The 16,877-nt window shown below is 38.9% G+C and overlaps 1 protein-coding gene across 1 annotated transcript in view; it reads right to left on the minus strand.

The window, feature by feature from the left end:
• The window catches only part of LOC139976366 (uncharacterized), an 83,362-nt gene that overhangs the window by 33,805 nt on the left and 32,680 nt on the right, over positions 1-16,877 (minus strand). Inside the window, exons 9-11 of the mRNA XM_071985058.1 lie at positions 4,481-4,606; positions 1,857-1,982; positions 208-680 (exon numbers count right to left, since the gene is read on the minus strand). Of these exons, the coding sequence (XP_071841159.1) occupies positions 208-680; positions 1,857-1,982; positions 4,481-4,606 (725 nt within the window). The remainder of the gene's footprint in view (positions 1-207; positions 681-1,856; positions 1,983-4,480; positions 4,607-16,877) is intronic.

The following is a 16,877-nucleotide window of genomic DNA, read 5'->3' on the forward strand; positions in this document are numbered from 1 at the left end:
TCAATGCACAATGTATAAGCTGGTGTCATGCACCAAATGTTCATGGTTAAAATGAAAGCTTTAAGATAATATGAGCATCTATACAGGTTAATTTTGTACTGCAGATAAGCAAACAATGATTACTGATGTATGTTCATGACAAAAATATATATATTTGAAAGACTGACACTGATGGAATTGGGTTTCCAGTTTGATGGAATTCTAAACTGGCTGATCGCGTGCATGTCTAGTTTCATGCTGGCCTCTGCTTCCTGTATTAGCGAACCATTTTTCACAATATCTACACTTGTAAGGCTTTGCACCAGTGTGAATATTCTCATGGGTTTTTCTTTCAATTCCACTAACAAACAGTTTTGGACAAAACTGACATTTAAACGGTCTCTCCCCGGTGTGCCTGCGCTCATGGGTTTTACAGTTATCTCTTCGCTTAAAGGGACGGTCGCAGAACTGGCAGGAAAAGTAAGTCATAGTCTTTTTAGTACAACTTCCGGACATTGAGGGAGATGTATTAGGAGGGTTAATTAACTGCTTGATTCGCTTCGACTTTCCTTCACCTGATCTACTCTTAACAGATTTGACAGAGGCCCTTGATCTTGACTGAGAAATGTTTCGCCATGTTCCCTCAGCGCCAGCGGTTAGTTCTGCTGATTGCAACAGTCCCTGACTCGGGTAGTATAAACCTATGAAGCAAGCATAAAAGCAGTAGGTGGTATCCAGCTTTATAATCAAACCAAAAGTTAGTAAATATTACTTGCCCTGCTACCAGTCAAGTGTAGATTGGAAATGTAGGTGATGGGGGCTTGCCCAGTATTGTTTAAGTAGCTTCCTTTTATTAACTACACACAATGTTATAGTGATAAATGCTATGCATGGTTTTCACGTTTGCACATACTGGAATCCTCTTTATTCTTAAACTTCCTTTTGAAAGAGTTAATTATTGTACTCAATGATACTTACATTGTAATTTAATTTTACAGCTTTCAACAAGCCATATATCAGTCTGTTTATTGTATCTTCATATTTTGGTACTTTCAAAATGTGTTCATCAAGACAAATTGCAGAGCAAGACTGTCCTAAAGAACAAAGTTGCTGGTTGTGCATGGGACAACTTGGACATACCTCAAAAGTGTCTTGTGCTTTATTATGAATGTACAACAGATGGACTGTTGTTATTGTAAAGATACAAGACCTCAGCTGTAGTTTTGATTGTCGGTCAAACAATATACGTACAGTACTTTAGTACCATCTCAGGCCACAGCTTAATCCTTTTTTAAAAATAAGTACTATATATATAAAAATATGCACACTACTTGCTCTGGTTCTGACAGCATTCCTATGATAAAACATTAAAATTATCTTCAACATCATGAGAGGACTATACAGGTTTAATTTTTTCCACTATAGTTGAACACAGTGAGCATTTATGTACAAGTGCAAAAAACAAACCCATCCATTTGGCAAGTTTGCCATTGTTGGACATATCAGTATTTGTACCACTGGATCCTAAGCTAATTGATCGGATGAATGTCTAGTTTCATGGTGGAGTCGGCTTCCTGTACTAGCAAACCAGCTGTCACAAAATCTACACTTGTAAGGTTTTGCACCAGTGTGAATATTTTCATGGGTCTTCCTTTCACCTTTACTAGAAAACAACTTAGGACAAAACTGACATTTAAACGGTCTCTCTCCGGTGTGCCTGCGCTCATGGGTTTTACAGTTATCTCTTCGCTTAAAGGGACGGTCGCAGAATTGGCAGAAAAAGTAAGTCATAGTCTTTTTAACACAACTTCCGGACATTGAGGGAGATGTATTAGGAGTGTTAATTAACTGCTTGCTTCGCTTCGACTTTCCTTCACCTGATCTATTCTTAACAGATTTGACAGAGGCCCTTGATCTTGACTGAGAAATGTTTCGCCATGTTCCCTCAGCGCCAGCTGTTAGTTCTGCTGATTGCAACAGTCCCTGACTCGTGTAGGATAAACCTATGAAGCAAGCATAAAAGCAGTAGGTGGTATCCAGCTTTACAATCAAGCCACAATGTTAGTAAATATTACTTGCTCTACTACAAGTCAAGTGTAGATCTTTGGGAGATTTGAGGGAGTTGTGGGCATCAAGATGCTTAATATTGGTTCTGGTAACTTACATTATTAAAGATCCATATATGACCACACACACTGTAAAAGGATAATCTTTCCATGGTTGCACATACACCTGCAGATATGAATCACCTTGATTCTAAAACTAATCCTTTTTGAAAGTGTTTACCAAGAAATGACACTTGTAAGGGAATGGGTATTGCTGCTTTCAACGAAAAAATATCACAGTAAGTCTGTCTTCATATCTTTATAAATTGGTACTTTCAACAAGAGGTTATCAAGACAAAGTGCAGAGCTAGACTGTCCTAAAATACAAAGTTGCTGGTTGTGAATGGGACAACTTGGACATACTACAAAGTTGTCTTGTGCAGTATTATGAATGTACAACAGATGGACTGTTGTTATTGTAAAGATAAAAACCTCAGCTGATGTTTTGACTGTCAGGCAAACAATATACCGTCATCCTCAGACCACAGGGTTAATCCTCAAAAGTCAGCATATATTGTACATGCTTATTTGCAATTCACTTGCTATGGTCCTGAGAGCACAATTTTTTTTGGATAAATACACATTTGGAAAAGCTCCAAAAACAAATGGAAAACTGCACAGAGATCTCCACACTTTATGTAATCTACTGAAGATGAGCACAGTGACCACTGAATCCCCATCGAAGTATGCTAATATAAAACTGCCTTCTTACAAGATTGAGATTGATGTACATGTATAAATTTGTACCACTGGATTCTAGGCTGACTGGTTATGTGAATGTCTAGTTTCATGCTGGCCTCGGCTTCCTGTGCTCGCAAACCATTTTTCACAATATCTACACTTGTAAGGTTTGGCACCAGTGTGAATATTCTCATGGGATTGTCTTTCACCTCCGCTGGTAAACAGCTTTGGACAAAACTGACATTTAAACGGTCTCTCTCCGGTGTGCCTGCGCTCATGGGTTTTACAGTTATCTCTTCGCTTAAAGGAACGGTCGCAGAATTGGCAAGAAAAGTAAGTCATAGTCTTTTTAACACAACTTCCGGACAATGAGGGAGATGTATTAGGAGGGTTAATTAACTGCTTGATTCGCTTCGACTTTCCTTCACCTGATCTATTATTAACAGATTTGACAGAGGCCCTTGATCTTGACTGAGAAATGTTTCGCCAAGTTCCCTCGGAGCCAGCTGTAAGTTGTGCTGATTGCAACAGTCCCTGACTCGGGTAGGATAAACCTATGAAGCAAGGATAAAAGCAGTAGGTGGTATCCAGCTTTTTAAGGATTCTAAAAGTTAGTAATTGCCCTACTACCAGTCAAGTGAAGATGAGAGAGGACTGCATAGGCAGTAGGAGGTTCAGTACAAAGTCATTAACACCTTAGATCCTTGCCTATACTTCACATCAGTAATAGGGATGGCTAGACATGGCTTCTCACATTGGACCTCGACTCTTCGATTAATCCTTATTTAAAGTGTTCATGTGACACTGCTGGCATGGGAATTATTTATACACCTCTGACCAAGAAGATTATCACAATAGTTTGTCTTCACTTAATAGTACTTTCTGCAATTGTCTTTCAAGACAGCAGCTACAGAAGGACTGACTTCAAGAAAATTTGCTGGTTGTGCTTCTGCCAACTGGGACATAGCTCAAGGTTGTCTGAACAAGTATGGTACTGTAGGTTGTACAACAAATGGACTGCAACAGTAATTATAAAGGTTTACATGGCCTCAGGCATAATATTGGTTGTCAGTCAAACGATATTGTAACAGCATCTCACATCAGAGGCAAATCCTCAAAATGAGCCCATGATATGGGTATTACCTTGCAATACAAATGATCTGGCCCTGTGCACACCATCTAATCAGTAACACATTTGGAATACTGTATCTTAAACAACAAATGGACAACTATATACATGTCTCATTTCTACCACTGCAAATGAACACAGCAACCACTGATGTATGTTCAATACTTCATGGCCACAATGCCATATGGAAGTTTGTCATTGTTGGACATATCAGTATTTGTACCACTGGATCCCTAAGCTAATTGATTGGATGAATGTCTAGTTTCATGGTGGAGTCGGCTTCCGGTGCTAGCAAACCAGCTGTCACAGAATCTACACTTGTAAGGTTTGGCACCAGTGTGAACATGTTCGTGGGATTTTCTTTCACCTTTACTAGAAAACAGTTTAGGACAAAACTGACATTTAAATGGTCTCTCTCCGGTGTGCCTGCGCTCATGGGTTTTACAGTTATCTCGTCGCTTAAAGGGACGGTCGCAGAATTGGCAGAAAAAGTAAGTCATAGTCTTTTTAGTACAACTTCTGGACATTGAGGTAGATGAATTAGAAGGATTATTTAACTGCTTGCTTCGCTTCAACTTTCCTTCACCTGATCTATTCTTAACTGATTTGACAGAGGCCCTTGATCTTGAAAGAGAATTGTTTCGCCAAGGTCCCTCAGCGCCAGCTGTTAGTTCTGCTGATTGCAAGAGTCCCTGACTCGGGTAGGATAAACCTATGAAGCAAGCATAAAAGCAGTAGGTGGTATCCAGCTCTACAATCAAGCCAAAAGTTAGTTAATATAATTACTTGCCCTGTTGCCAGTCAAGTGAAGGTGTTAAAAGTTGAGGGGAAGGGGAGGGGAGGGGGAGGAAGAGCGGTCTCGTCGTTAATAGGGATTGCTATGCATTCAATGAACTTCACATACATCTGCATATGGGATTCCTCTTGTTACCAAAGCTAATTCTTTTGAAAGAGTTCACACGTGACAATGCCAGCGTAGGAATTACTTCCTCAGTTTTCAACATGTCAAAGTAGTTTGTCTTCAGGTATATGGTTTCTTCCAAGAGTCATTTTTCAAGACTGTGCAGGACAAGACAGATTGTCAAATCAATTTACTGGTTCTGCCTAAGACAACCCAAAAAAAGTCTCAAAAGTTGTCTGACAGCAGCTACTTTGGTTGTAGAACAAAAGCACTGCTGTTCTCATAAAGAAACAAAACCTCAGCCATGGGTTAGGTTGTCAGGCAAAAAGAGGAAAATAACAAGCTAATCCTTTAAAAAGTAAGTTCACAAGGTCTTGTCTCATGTACACAATTCTCATGGTAAACACCTACAGTATTTATTGGAAACACTTCAATAACAGAAACAGAAAACTGAACACATCTCATTCCTTCTACAGGATATGAACAGAGGCATCATTTATATCTGTTCATGCAAAAACACAGCCCTTACATTGACGGACATTCCATGTAACATTTGTACCACTTGATTCTAGGTTGACTGATCTCGTGAATGTCTAGTTTCGTGCTGGCCTCGGCTTCCTGTGCTAGCATACCATTTATCGCAAAATCTACACTTGTAAGGCTTGGCCCCAGTATGAATATTCTCATGGGCTTTTCTTTCACCTCCGCTGGTGAACAGCTTTGGGCAGTACTGACATTTAAAGGGTCTCTCTCCAGTGTGTCTGCGTTCGTGGACTTTAAGATTACCCCGGAAGCTGAACGGGCGCTCGCAATATTTACAGAGAAAAAAGGTCTTAGTTCTTCCAGCGGGGTCATCAGACACAGGAGAAACTGTATCAGATTTGCTAACTGGCAACTTCTTGCGACGATTCAACCTGTCTTCACTCAATTTTTTCCTAGGTTTGACAGAGGCCCTTGATGGCTGACTAGATAAATTCCTGTAACTTCTCTCAGGGCCACCTGCAAGAACTGCTGATTGCAGTGTTCCTTGACTGACGTAGGATATACCTATGAAGCAAGGATAAAAGGACTAGGTTGGGTTGTATCCAGCTTAACAAGCAATCAAGAAATTTGTGCGTAACAGTAACCATGACTTTTGCGGGTTGAAGGAGGGGAGGGTGGCATGCTTTCACATGAGTTTGGCAGCAAGACTGATGTCTGTGACTCTGTGAGTGACGTTTTCATGGGTTCACAAAATTTCTCACTACGAGTATAAAAATTCTAACAGATTATAATTACATGCTGAACTATTCTTGATCTCAATTGTGTTGCATAGCTGCAGAAGAAATGTGTGGAAAGTTTGGTGCTGCAAACTGAGCACTGATTAGTGATTACAGTACAGATAAATTTAATAATCACTCTCAACCTGAATACTGTTCTTGCAGTTCATCAAGGGCAAATATTTATTGGCTTTCTCGTCGTCCAAAACAAACAAAATTTCAACTCCGAATAAAAAATCAGCTTTAAGGTTGTTTATGTCAAATTCAGATTGCATTACTATTAAATACCCCCAGTAGACTGTTTAAATTGGTAACACCATCCAAAATAAACAAAAATAGTTGTAGGCCTAACAAAGCCAAGGAATAATAACACATGACCATTCAACAAATCTGTTAATGTAAGATCGGAGAGGTTTTTCGGACAGCAACAATCCTATGATTGGCAAGGATGATTTCTACTGTTTAATCCAAACCAAGAAATACTGGAGAAACTGTTTAGCCTTGGGGTCGTCACCATTTTACAAGAGATTTAGATAAGTTAATATTTCTTCTGTATGCGGTATGATTTCCAGATGCAATTCCAAGACTGTGAACCTAAGATGGGCAACCGCTCCTCACTCTGCAGCAATATATTTGCCTTTCTAATGAATCTTTGTATCATTCTCATGTGTACAATGAAATATCAGTCATTACAACTGGGACCACTTTTATGTTCCTGTCGGGAAAACAGGAGGCAATACTACTGTATATATATCACAAAGCTACTCACACAGGGTAATTCATTTCAAGTCATTCTGCCTGGAATGAAAATGACTGTAAGAGTGCTACAGAGAGTAGAGTAGAGTTTTGTAACTCAAATAAAAATGGACTTTGTGCATTGTTTCATAGCTTTTACGAATTGGTTTCTGTACCTCTTCATGACGTAGATCATATACATACTGTACAAACATAAATGTTGAATGAGTTCAGGGTATAATTTATCTGGTTTTGCATTGCAGAATGCTAAGCCAAATGGGAAAAATTACTACAGTATACAAGTGCAAAGCGGTTTTTGGACACAGGTACCATAACATTTTGTAAAGGAATGCTCAAAGCCTTCAAAACTGCCGCACAAAGTTTGTTGGTTACATTTATACAGAAAAATTTCTTTTGTAAGAGCGGTGGAAAATAATCCAATTTTAAACACTTTATTTGAAAGTTAGATCAGATCCTGCTGAAAGTTCACGTTTATGCTTAGTTTCATGCTGGCCCCTGTTTCCTATGCTGGCGAATGCTTTCTCGCAATATCTACATTTGAAAGGCTTAGCCCCGGTGTGGATGTTTTCGTGGGCTTTTCTTTCACTTCCACTGACAAACAGCTTTGGACAAAACTGACATTTAAAGGGTCTCTCTCCAGTGTGTCTGCGCTCATGCACCGTACAATTACTCCTGAGTCTGAAGGGACGATCACAAAAACGGCACAAAATGTAAGTCATAGTTCTTCCGGCAGGGTTAATGGGAACTGAAGGAATCGCTTGAGCTGTATGATTTTGAACTTTCTTGCGGCGATTCAACCTGTCTCGGCACAATTTATTCCTAGATTTAACAGAGGACCGTGACGGCGAACTAGACAAATTCCTGTAACTTCCCTCGGGACCTCCTGAAAGAACCGCTGTTTGCAATATTCCATGACTGGGATAGGATAAACCTATGAAGCAAGGATAAGAAGCAGTAGGTGGTATCCAGACAAACAAGAAATTATTCAGTTCATATTCATTGCCCATCGCATCTAGATTAATGCATTCTCGTAGAGGGAGTTTCCCCGAAATATCCGAAACAAGCTGATTCTATAACACACTATACGGTAGCTACTAATGTACAGTACTTTCACAAATGACAAACACTAATGGAGGGTAAGTTCAAGCTTACAGCAGCTACGGTGAAGTGACCATGTATTATCACCAAACTTTTTTATTAAACAGTTCAATGTTCACCAATCTGCATCACCAAAGCAACATATGGTACAGTACATGGTTATTCTATAGATCTATGTCTTTGTGTTACCAAACAGAGCCACTGTTACACCAAAGCAACATATGGTATGTGGTTATTCTACAGATGTCTTCGTGTAACCAAACAGAGCCAGTGTAACACCAAAGCAACATACTGTATGGTACATGGTTATTCTAGTGATGTATTTGTGTTACCAAACAGCCACTGTAACACCAAAGCAACATATGGTACATGTTTATTCTACAGATGTCTTGGTGTTACTAAACAGAGCCACTGTAACACCAAAGCAACATATGGTACATGTTTATTCTATAGATGTTTTTGTGTTACCAAACAGAGCCACTGTAACAGCAAAGCAACATATGGTACATGGTTATTCTATAGATGTTTTTGTGTTACCAAACAGAGCCACTGTAACCAACCGAGTAACTGTAACCAAACTGTGGTACACTTTATTCAAACACTCATCTGCTTGGTAAACTTTACCAGTTACTTTTTAAAACTTCTGTAGCCTAACCAGCTCTGGTAACTAAAGAAAACTGCTCTTCTTTGCATCATACTGAAAGTCAATGAATCTACCTACAAATCATGTTAAAGCAACCCAGAGGAAGAGGTACTGTAGTTTCAATAGACAAGATTTGATTTGTACGCTTGTACCTGTTCACAAGAAGGACACATACAGTATAACATATTATACTATCTACAGTAGTACAGTACATTATTACATTTTTTGGTCTTAATCCATGTTTAGGATTGCGGCGCTTGTCGCCTTCTAAAGCTGCTTTTTTTATTTAAATTTTCAATTATGCTATTTAACAAAATGCAAAACAATGCAACTTTGATTAGCTTCATTACAATACAGAAACCAAAAGCTGTCAGGGATACAAAATGTACAAAATGTTCAGGACATAGTTATTTCCTCATCTATGGTTACATCTGATGCTGATAGAGTATTCACAATATTGGTACAATTAATAAATCCTAACTGTTTCTATAGCATGACTATAAAACACTGAAAATAGTGCAACCGACATGTAGGCTGGGACTTTCTTCTGCCCATGAATTCAACATGCTTTAAACCCACTTTGCCCTTATATTTCATAGAGATGGTTGAAAAGAAAATTCTATAACACTAGAAAGAAGGATAAATGAACTTTAAGCTTAAACAGCTTTAATATCTACTGTAGAAATAATGATTACAGTCTTACAGCTATAAAGCTATTTCTGTGGGGAAGAGGAGGGCTAGGGAAGGGGTGGGAACTTGAGGATCCTGCCTCCAATTCCAAATTCTGGGTATTGAGAGACATAATTAAATCAACACTAGACTTGAATGACACTGTATATTGAGGTGCATGACAAGTGTATTTTTATGTTGTTTACAACCCCCTCTTCAGATGGACACAGTTTATGATTAGACTTTACAGACTTTTCAATTTCATATCTAAGGTATTGTTCTAGTCTTTTATATATTTATATATACAGTACAGATACCTAGACTGGATTATCCTGTTTATGTCTTCCTTCATGTTGGCCACGGCTTCCTGTGCTGGCAAAACTTTTGTCACAAAATCTACACTTGTAAGGCTTGGCGCCTGTATGGAGATTCTCATGGGTTTTTCTTTCACTTCCACTTACAAACAGCTTTGGACAAAACTGACATTTAAAGGGTCTCTCTCCAGTGTGCCGGCGCTCGTGGACTTTACAGTTACTCTTGAGACTGAACGGCCGATCGCAAAATTGGCACAAAAAGAAAGTCTTAGTTCTTCCGGCAGCATTATTAGACACTGAGGGATTTGTACCGGATGCAGGGATTTGTGTTTTCCTGCGATGGCGATTCACCCTGGCTTCACCAGATTTACCCTTAGAACTGACAGAGGCCTGTGATGGCAGATTAGACAAATTCCTGTAACTTCCCTCAGGGCCATCTGCACGTTCTTTCGTTTGCATTAATCCTTGTCTGGGGTAGGATAAACCTATGAAGCAAGGATAAAGCAATACATTTTGGCCGGCTTTACGAGCAGTTAGAAAAGTAGTGTGTTATAGTGTACCCAGTCAAATGGGGGAGGGGTTGGGAAGAGCAAGGTCTGGTTAGAGCAGCTCCTCTTTTCATAACATGTACAGTAGTTCTTCAGTCATTCGTGAAGTTTACAGTTACTACAGTTGGGAGGAGTTATCGGTTAGTATTTGTTTTGCTTTCGTTTTACAGGCTGAAAAGGTATTTCCAAGAGGTTTTGGGCAATGGTAGTTTTCATTCAAGAACAACTACATGCTGAAACATTGCATGTTTTCCATAGCACAAACACAAGCAGAGTATGAGGGTTGAGTAATTCTAATGAATGTGGTTAAGTTGCTTGATATCAATGGTATGACATTAAGGGAAATCATCCCCCGTACCCCCCCCCCCCCCCAATTAAGTTATGGCATCTTCCACAATATTTTATAAAATTTTAATAAGATGCTATCCATAATACAGCTTTCATAATTTATTCCATTTTTAATACATTTTCCCCTTGATTGGGAGGGGTTGGACTTTGATCTCCAGTATGCCTGTGTGGTGGAGAGGGAATGGTTGATACTAGTTGGTGGAGAAGGAATGGTTAAAGCAACTGCCCATATAGTTTGTTACAGTAGTTCAAGAGAAAGACCCACAACACTAAAAGTACAGCATTTGTAGGCACCTGCTTATGCTATATGATTCTTGTTTCCCTCCAACACAGTCATGCGTTTACCCATTCTGTTGCAGCTCTTGTAAATTGTATTTAATGAGTGTTTGAATGATACAGTAGTTGATACTCACATCATCCCATAAGGAACCAAGTCAAAAGGGAGGATGCTGAAGAGGCTGTAGCATGCCGCAGCCAGGCTGCATTTATAGGACAACATATTCTGTGCACTGTGCAGTTTCACACAATAGACACTATAGTTTCAAGACAATTGATCACTGTTGGTATGCCAAGATCGGATCTCTATTTGTTTTTTTTGATTCAGGAGGGGATTTTGTAGAGCTGCTTATTTCAGCTTTTTTGGACACTATGACTATCACTGTACAGTATTAAAGTCATTTGTTTCACTACCTGTAGTCAATTTTCTTATCTGTTCAAGAGACACTGGTAAATGTTTTAATTTTCCAATTTGCTTTATATATGATCTATGATAATCACAAAAGGTCTCTGTACTGCAAACTGTTGACAATCCTACTGTTCATTCACCAACTACAGTACTGATTTCGCTTAACTCCCGTTGAAAAAAAATCAACGATCGATAACAAAAGTTAAAAATCGATAAAAAAAGTTGAAAATCGGTTAATTTCGTTGACAAGATTTAGACTACTGCGGGCACGGTTGTCAACGAAGTTTCAACGAAATTTCCACGAAAGTTATCGCGATCAAAAACCGCAAAGGCAATTCTAGACATATCAAGGTTGTGACTTGCGTAGAATCCTTAGTCTAACTACAGCCGTTTTCAGACTCTACCAGAAGTTGCCGAGGAATATTACAAACGTTGCAAAAGTGTGATTGTATATAAGACGGAGTAAGTTCTGTACTAGGTGTTTGAAAAATGATTTGGCTAGGATAATAAAAACTAGTCTTGGTCGATCGTAACAAGCACATTCTATGACTCTTAAGTTATAGGCTAGTATTAAACTAGGATAAGTTTAAGTTAACTCACCAAGGAACGCAGTGTCAGAAAAAACAAGAAAAAAATATCAACAATGAAACAGCCGTAGCTGGATATCAAAGAGATCTTTATTCCCAATAAATTCCTGTTACTTGACGTACTACAGTACCGTTTACTACAGAACCGCACTCACTTTCAAACTTTTCTGAGAGCGCATTCCGTCCAAAAAATCTCCCCGACTTCAATGCACGCAAAAAAAAAAAAAAAAAAACTGTTATTTTCCCCCTAACCCGTTACTGTAAGTTGCGCGCGAAAGCAGATGGACTGCCCTGGTAAGGTCGCAGCCTGGGTCTGGGCCACCTGTAGTATGCTGCTTACATGTGCATTCCCTACCCTGGATATCCCCACCACCAAACTTTTTTGAAAGGCTTAGTCCAATCATAAACTTGGCTTTGTCAAATTCACGCCTACCTTATGTTAATTAGCATAGTATTTATATTCGTGGGGGGTTTAGCACTGCAGAACCTTCATGGCTGGCTGCCTCTAGAAGCAAACATTATTTTACCCCTACTGTTCGTAATGGAATGGATGTTATCTGTTACTTAGTTAATTGAAAACCAAATATCATTCATATATATATAAGTAGAACAATCCAGCAGGGATAGAAAGTTTATCTTGAATGAACCAATCAAAAGTCGTGCTATTAATAAAACTTGAAAACACCTGGCCAGCAAGAGAGTTGCAAACAATTGTTTCCATGACTACTAAGAAAATAAAGCAGTGACTTGGGGGCCCACGTTGGGTAGATTTCTGTGGAAAATGAATATATTTTCATTGCTTATTTGAGTATTGTATATTGGGAAGAGCTGATCAAACATTACTGGGGAGGGCTTTCAACTGGCCTGACGGCTTTCAACTGGCCTGACGGCATGTATAAGTTTATTTTAATGAGTAGGGGGAGTTTTTATGAGTCTCCCGGTATGCGTCACATGAGAAGTAAATGTTTTGTTTTTCGGTTTTATCATCGTTTTTCAAGTGGAACAACTCATAAAATCATGTCAAATGAAAATAACATATATCTGAATATCCTTCCTTAGTTTTACTAATCAGGAATGCTTGATAAGGCATGCAATGCATCGTTCGAAAATGTAATTTTAAAGTAGAATTGAAAATGAACGACATAAAACAATATCTGTGAAGCGTGTGGAGCACAACTTTGAATATTCGTTGTGAAAGAAAACATAATGAACGATGTTTACTGCGTAAATAAATTTCGCGGAACTGGTACAGTGAAATTACGTACTGCAGCTTACGTCAGAGAAGCTCGTAAATGACACAGGTGGATAGAGCGCATCAAAATTCGGTTTAGGAAATCCCTGCACAGCCGACAAAAGTCGATGTCTCCTTCCGTTTTCGAGTTATAAGCGATTTTGTGTTTTTGCGATATGGTTTTCAGTATATTTTCATTGAATAAGGGCGTTTTGTTGTGTGTGTTTAAATAAGGGTGTGACCTATCAGATATTTCGCTAACCGTTTTCACCGTATCGCCTGCCGGTCGGTTAAACGTTTATACGCCGTTTCCCGATCGCGGCTTTTTCGACGCACCGTTACTGGACTTTTAATGAAAATAGGACGTTATGAGTACAATAATTAAGGTTTTCTTTTCCAGCAGGTAGCAATTCAGGCAGCAAGACAACGATCAATGTATGTTAATTACTAATTAGGCCCAATAATATTGCGAACCTTTCGTGTAATAATAATTGCCTAACACACATGATCAGTATTCGTGGTCTTCAGAAGTTCAGATCACTGAATTTATATAACTCGGCCTTCGGCAACGTCGTAACTTTTGAAGAAAAAAAAACAATATATTTGTCTATCAATCACAAGATTTTAAACAAAAACTCGCATAAATTAGCAAACTTAAACACCTTTCCTACTTACTCATTAAAAGTCATGTTAAGAAAACAAATTACGCACGCACGTGTTGTGCGATGGGTTGTAAAAATCAAGCTGAAACTGGTTCGAGCAGCCTCCGATTTCATTTTCTTTCTCTTGTGTCACATACATGATACAGTACCTTACATTTGATACAAAAGTTACTTCAAACAACAGCTTCCCAAAATTTGTGTCGCAATAGGTTAAGATTTAACCACGCTGCGCAGTACCATTCATAATTTGCATATTACACTCGGCGTCCAGATGGCGGGAGAATATAACATCATGTTCAATGTGTTGTGTCGTTCCCATGGTACGATGAACTTGGGCAAGTTGCCAAGTTCGAATGTCAATGACCTACTTATGTTCTGTGACCAATGTCAGTGGGAATTATGTGTGTAAAAACTCGGGTTTTTCCATTTGTTATATATATAGAAGTTTTTCCGTAAGCGGAGCGAATTTTAGGGCGGCTCGTTGATTGTGAGGAAGCACTTATCTAAGCATCAATATTTGTGAAAAAATATCGTAAGTTTTTCATTTTCATTCATTTTCTTTTATGTTTGCCGCAATCGCGCCCGCAATGCATGCACATCATAATATCATGTGTGAAAAAATGGCTGTACACGTGCGGACCTGAGAGAGCAAACTGGCCTTGTGTTGTTAATGTTATGACGGTACTTTCTAGAACGGCCATTTGCGTCTTTGGGGGTCAACATATTTTCACACGGGGTTTTCACCATGCCATTGATCGATGTACACGGGTGATATGTCGCAAATATAAACTGAGAAAACGAATTGACGACACTATCATCATGAGCTCATGACTATTGGCCTACTACTTTAGTTATATTAAACACATTATTCATGCCTAAAACATCGTTTTTCTGTTTTTATACTGTAGATAGTTTGCAGTACGTTACTAAGTTCTTTACATATTTTAAAATAATTTTCATGTTTAAAAGTAAACAAAATAGAAAAAATAAAAAGAGAAAACGCCTTTTTGAAAAATGGAAGCGTCCTCGCAGAATGGGCGGGGCATCTTTATTTTGCTTCAAGTTACATGTTTTCGCTCAGAAACAAAGTTTCATACTCCAACTCTAATAAAAAACCAAATTTACATCTCTAAAAAATAACTATTTTTCGTAATCTGCAAGTAAACCAAGTTTATATGTCCATTCATTGTTATTTAAATGGTTAAACAGCACTCTAATTTATCTGGAAGGGTGCCTCGTGGTACATAGCTTTGACTGCATTCTCTCTTACGTCCTGGCGAAGTTAAGACTTATGTCACTGTGTTTGGGGTTCACAGTTAGAAAACGTCCCCCGTCAGTTTCACTACATGTTTCTTTGAGTGTCACTACTCATGCAAGTACAGGAATGCTCTTGAGAAAATTCCTGCCTTCAAACGACTGTTCCAAAGTCTAATCAATACTAATAAACGAAGTTGCTCGTTTTCCGACGTTTCGCGTAACCACACATTGACCTTCTATTTCGTTTAAAAAAGAATTTCAACGTATCGTTGAAAATTCCACGAAGGAAATGACTGAAATAACCAATCGTTAAAATTCGGGGAATTTCGATAAAAATCGGGGAATTTCGATGACAAAACGTGGAAATTCGGTTATTTTCCTTTTAACGAATTTTAACGGGAGTTAAGCGAAATCAGTACTGTATCCACTCATAAAGTCACTTGGTGAAGAAATTTAGGATTTCATACTGCTTTCCCGATATCTCGGAAGTCTCTAGATGTTACATACAGTACTGTTCCGGGATTATCCACAAAATTGTAAAAAGGCCCTGTATAATTTCAATTATACATGTTTGTTTGGCCTTCAATTCATACAGACAGCTTTTACCTTAGAAAATTTAAGCATCATGTTGCACTGTTGCAGTGATGAATAATTAAGCCTTCGGTTACCTTCTTTATTTTTTGTATTTGGAAACACATCTACATTTTACCATAGCAACTTGTGGCTCCTTTCCAATATTTACAGTCTGATACTTGAGAGATATAATTACATAGATGTTAGGACTCTCACTGGAATGGCTGTGTATGGAGGCGACTGAAAATGGACGCCAGTGAACTCAGGTGCAACACAGTTCATCAGTAGGGTCTTTCATAATGTAAGGTATAACATTCTAGATTAACATGTCCATTGCAAAATTGATAATTGACTAACTAGAGGCAGCCTACAGATAGATACAGGCTTATCATACCTAGACTGGATTATCCTGTTTATGCTTGGCTTCATGGTGGCCACGGATTCCTGTGCTGGCAAAGCCTCGGTCACAAAATCTACACTTGTAAGGTTTGGCCCCTGTATGGAAATTTTCATGGGTTTTTTTTTCACCTGCACTTACAAACGTCTTTGGACAAAACTGACATTTAAAGGGTCTCTCTCCAGTGTGCCGGCGCTCGTGGACTTTTAAGTTACTCTTGAGACTGAACGGCCGATCACAAAATTGGCACAAAAAGAAAGTCTTAGTTCTTCCCGCAGCATTATTAGACACTGAGGGATTTCTACCAGATGCAGGGATTTGTGTTTGCCTGCGACGACGTTTCAACGTGGCTTCACCAGATTTACCTTTAGAACTGACAGAGGCCTGTGATGGCAGATTATCAAAATTTCTGTAGCTTCCCCCAGGTCCATCTGTGAGTTCTGTCGTTTGCAATATTCCTTGTCTGGGGTAGGATAAACCTATGAAGCAAGGATAAAGCAATACATTGGGGCCAACTATACAAGCAATTAAAGATAAGCGTACAGGTACGTACAGTAGTAACTTTCGTAGTATATTGAGGGTAGCGGAGAGGGGTGGGAAGCACAAGGCCAATGGGAATGTACAGTATGTACAGGAACGCCTCTTCAAAACATGTTTGTAACCTCCGGTCATAATCGACTGACTGAGGGCTTTTTTCTATCCTTTCCCCTCTCCCCCACCCCCCCAAGTGGTGAGAGCAGCATTGTTTTTTTCAGTAAGACTGCAATACTTGCATGTTATCCACTACACAAACACATCAAACTGAGTTTGTTCTTGGCACACTTCTGTAATGAATGTTAAACTGTTGAAAGGGAATTAGAAAATGAAATTTGGAGAAATTGATGTTATGATCATGGCAAATTTCGATACTTGATAAAATTTAGAGAAATCTATAAATTTTGCTTTTATACATACTTCTATAAACTTTTGATGAAATTGTCTCTTTTGACAGGAGAAGGAGAAACGTGGGGGGTGGGGTTGGAGGGGATAGTTGCCCTTCCGAAGGAACTCATCTA

This window comes from Apostichopus japonicus, chromosome 11 (genome assembly GCF_037975245.1).
Source record: "Apostichopus japonicus isolate 1M-3 chromosome 11, ASM3797524v1, whole genome shotgun sequence".
NCBI classification, from domain to species: Eukaryota; Metazoa; Echinodermata; class Holothuroidea; order Aspidochirotida; family Stichopodidae; genus Apostichopus; species Apostichopus japonicus.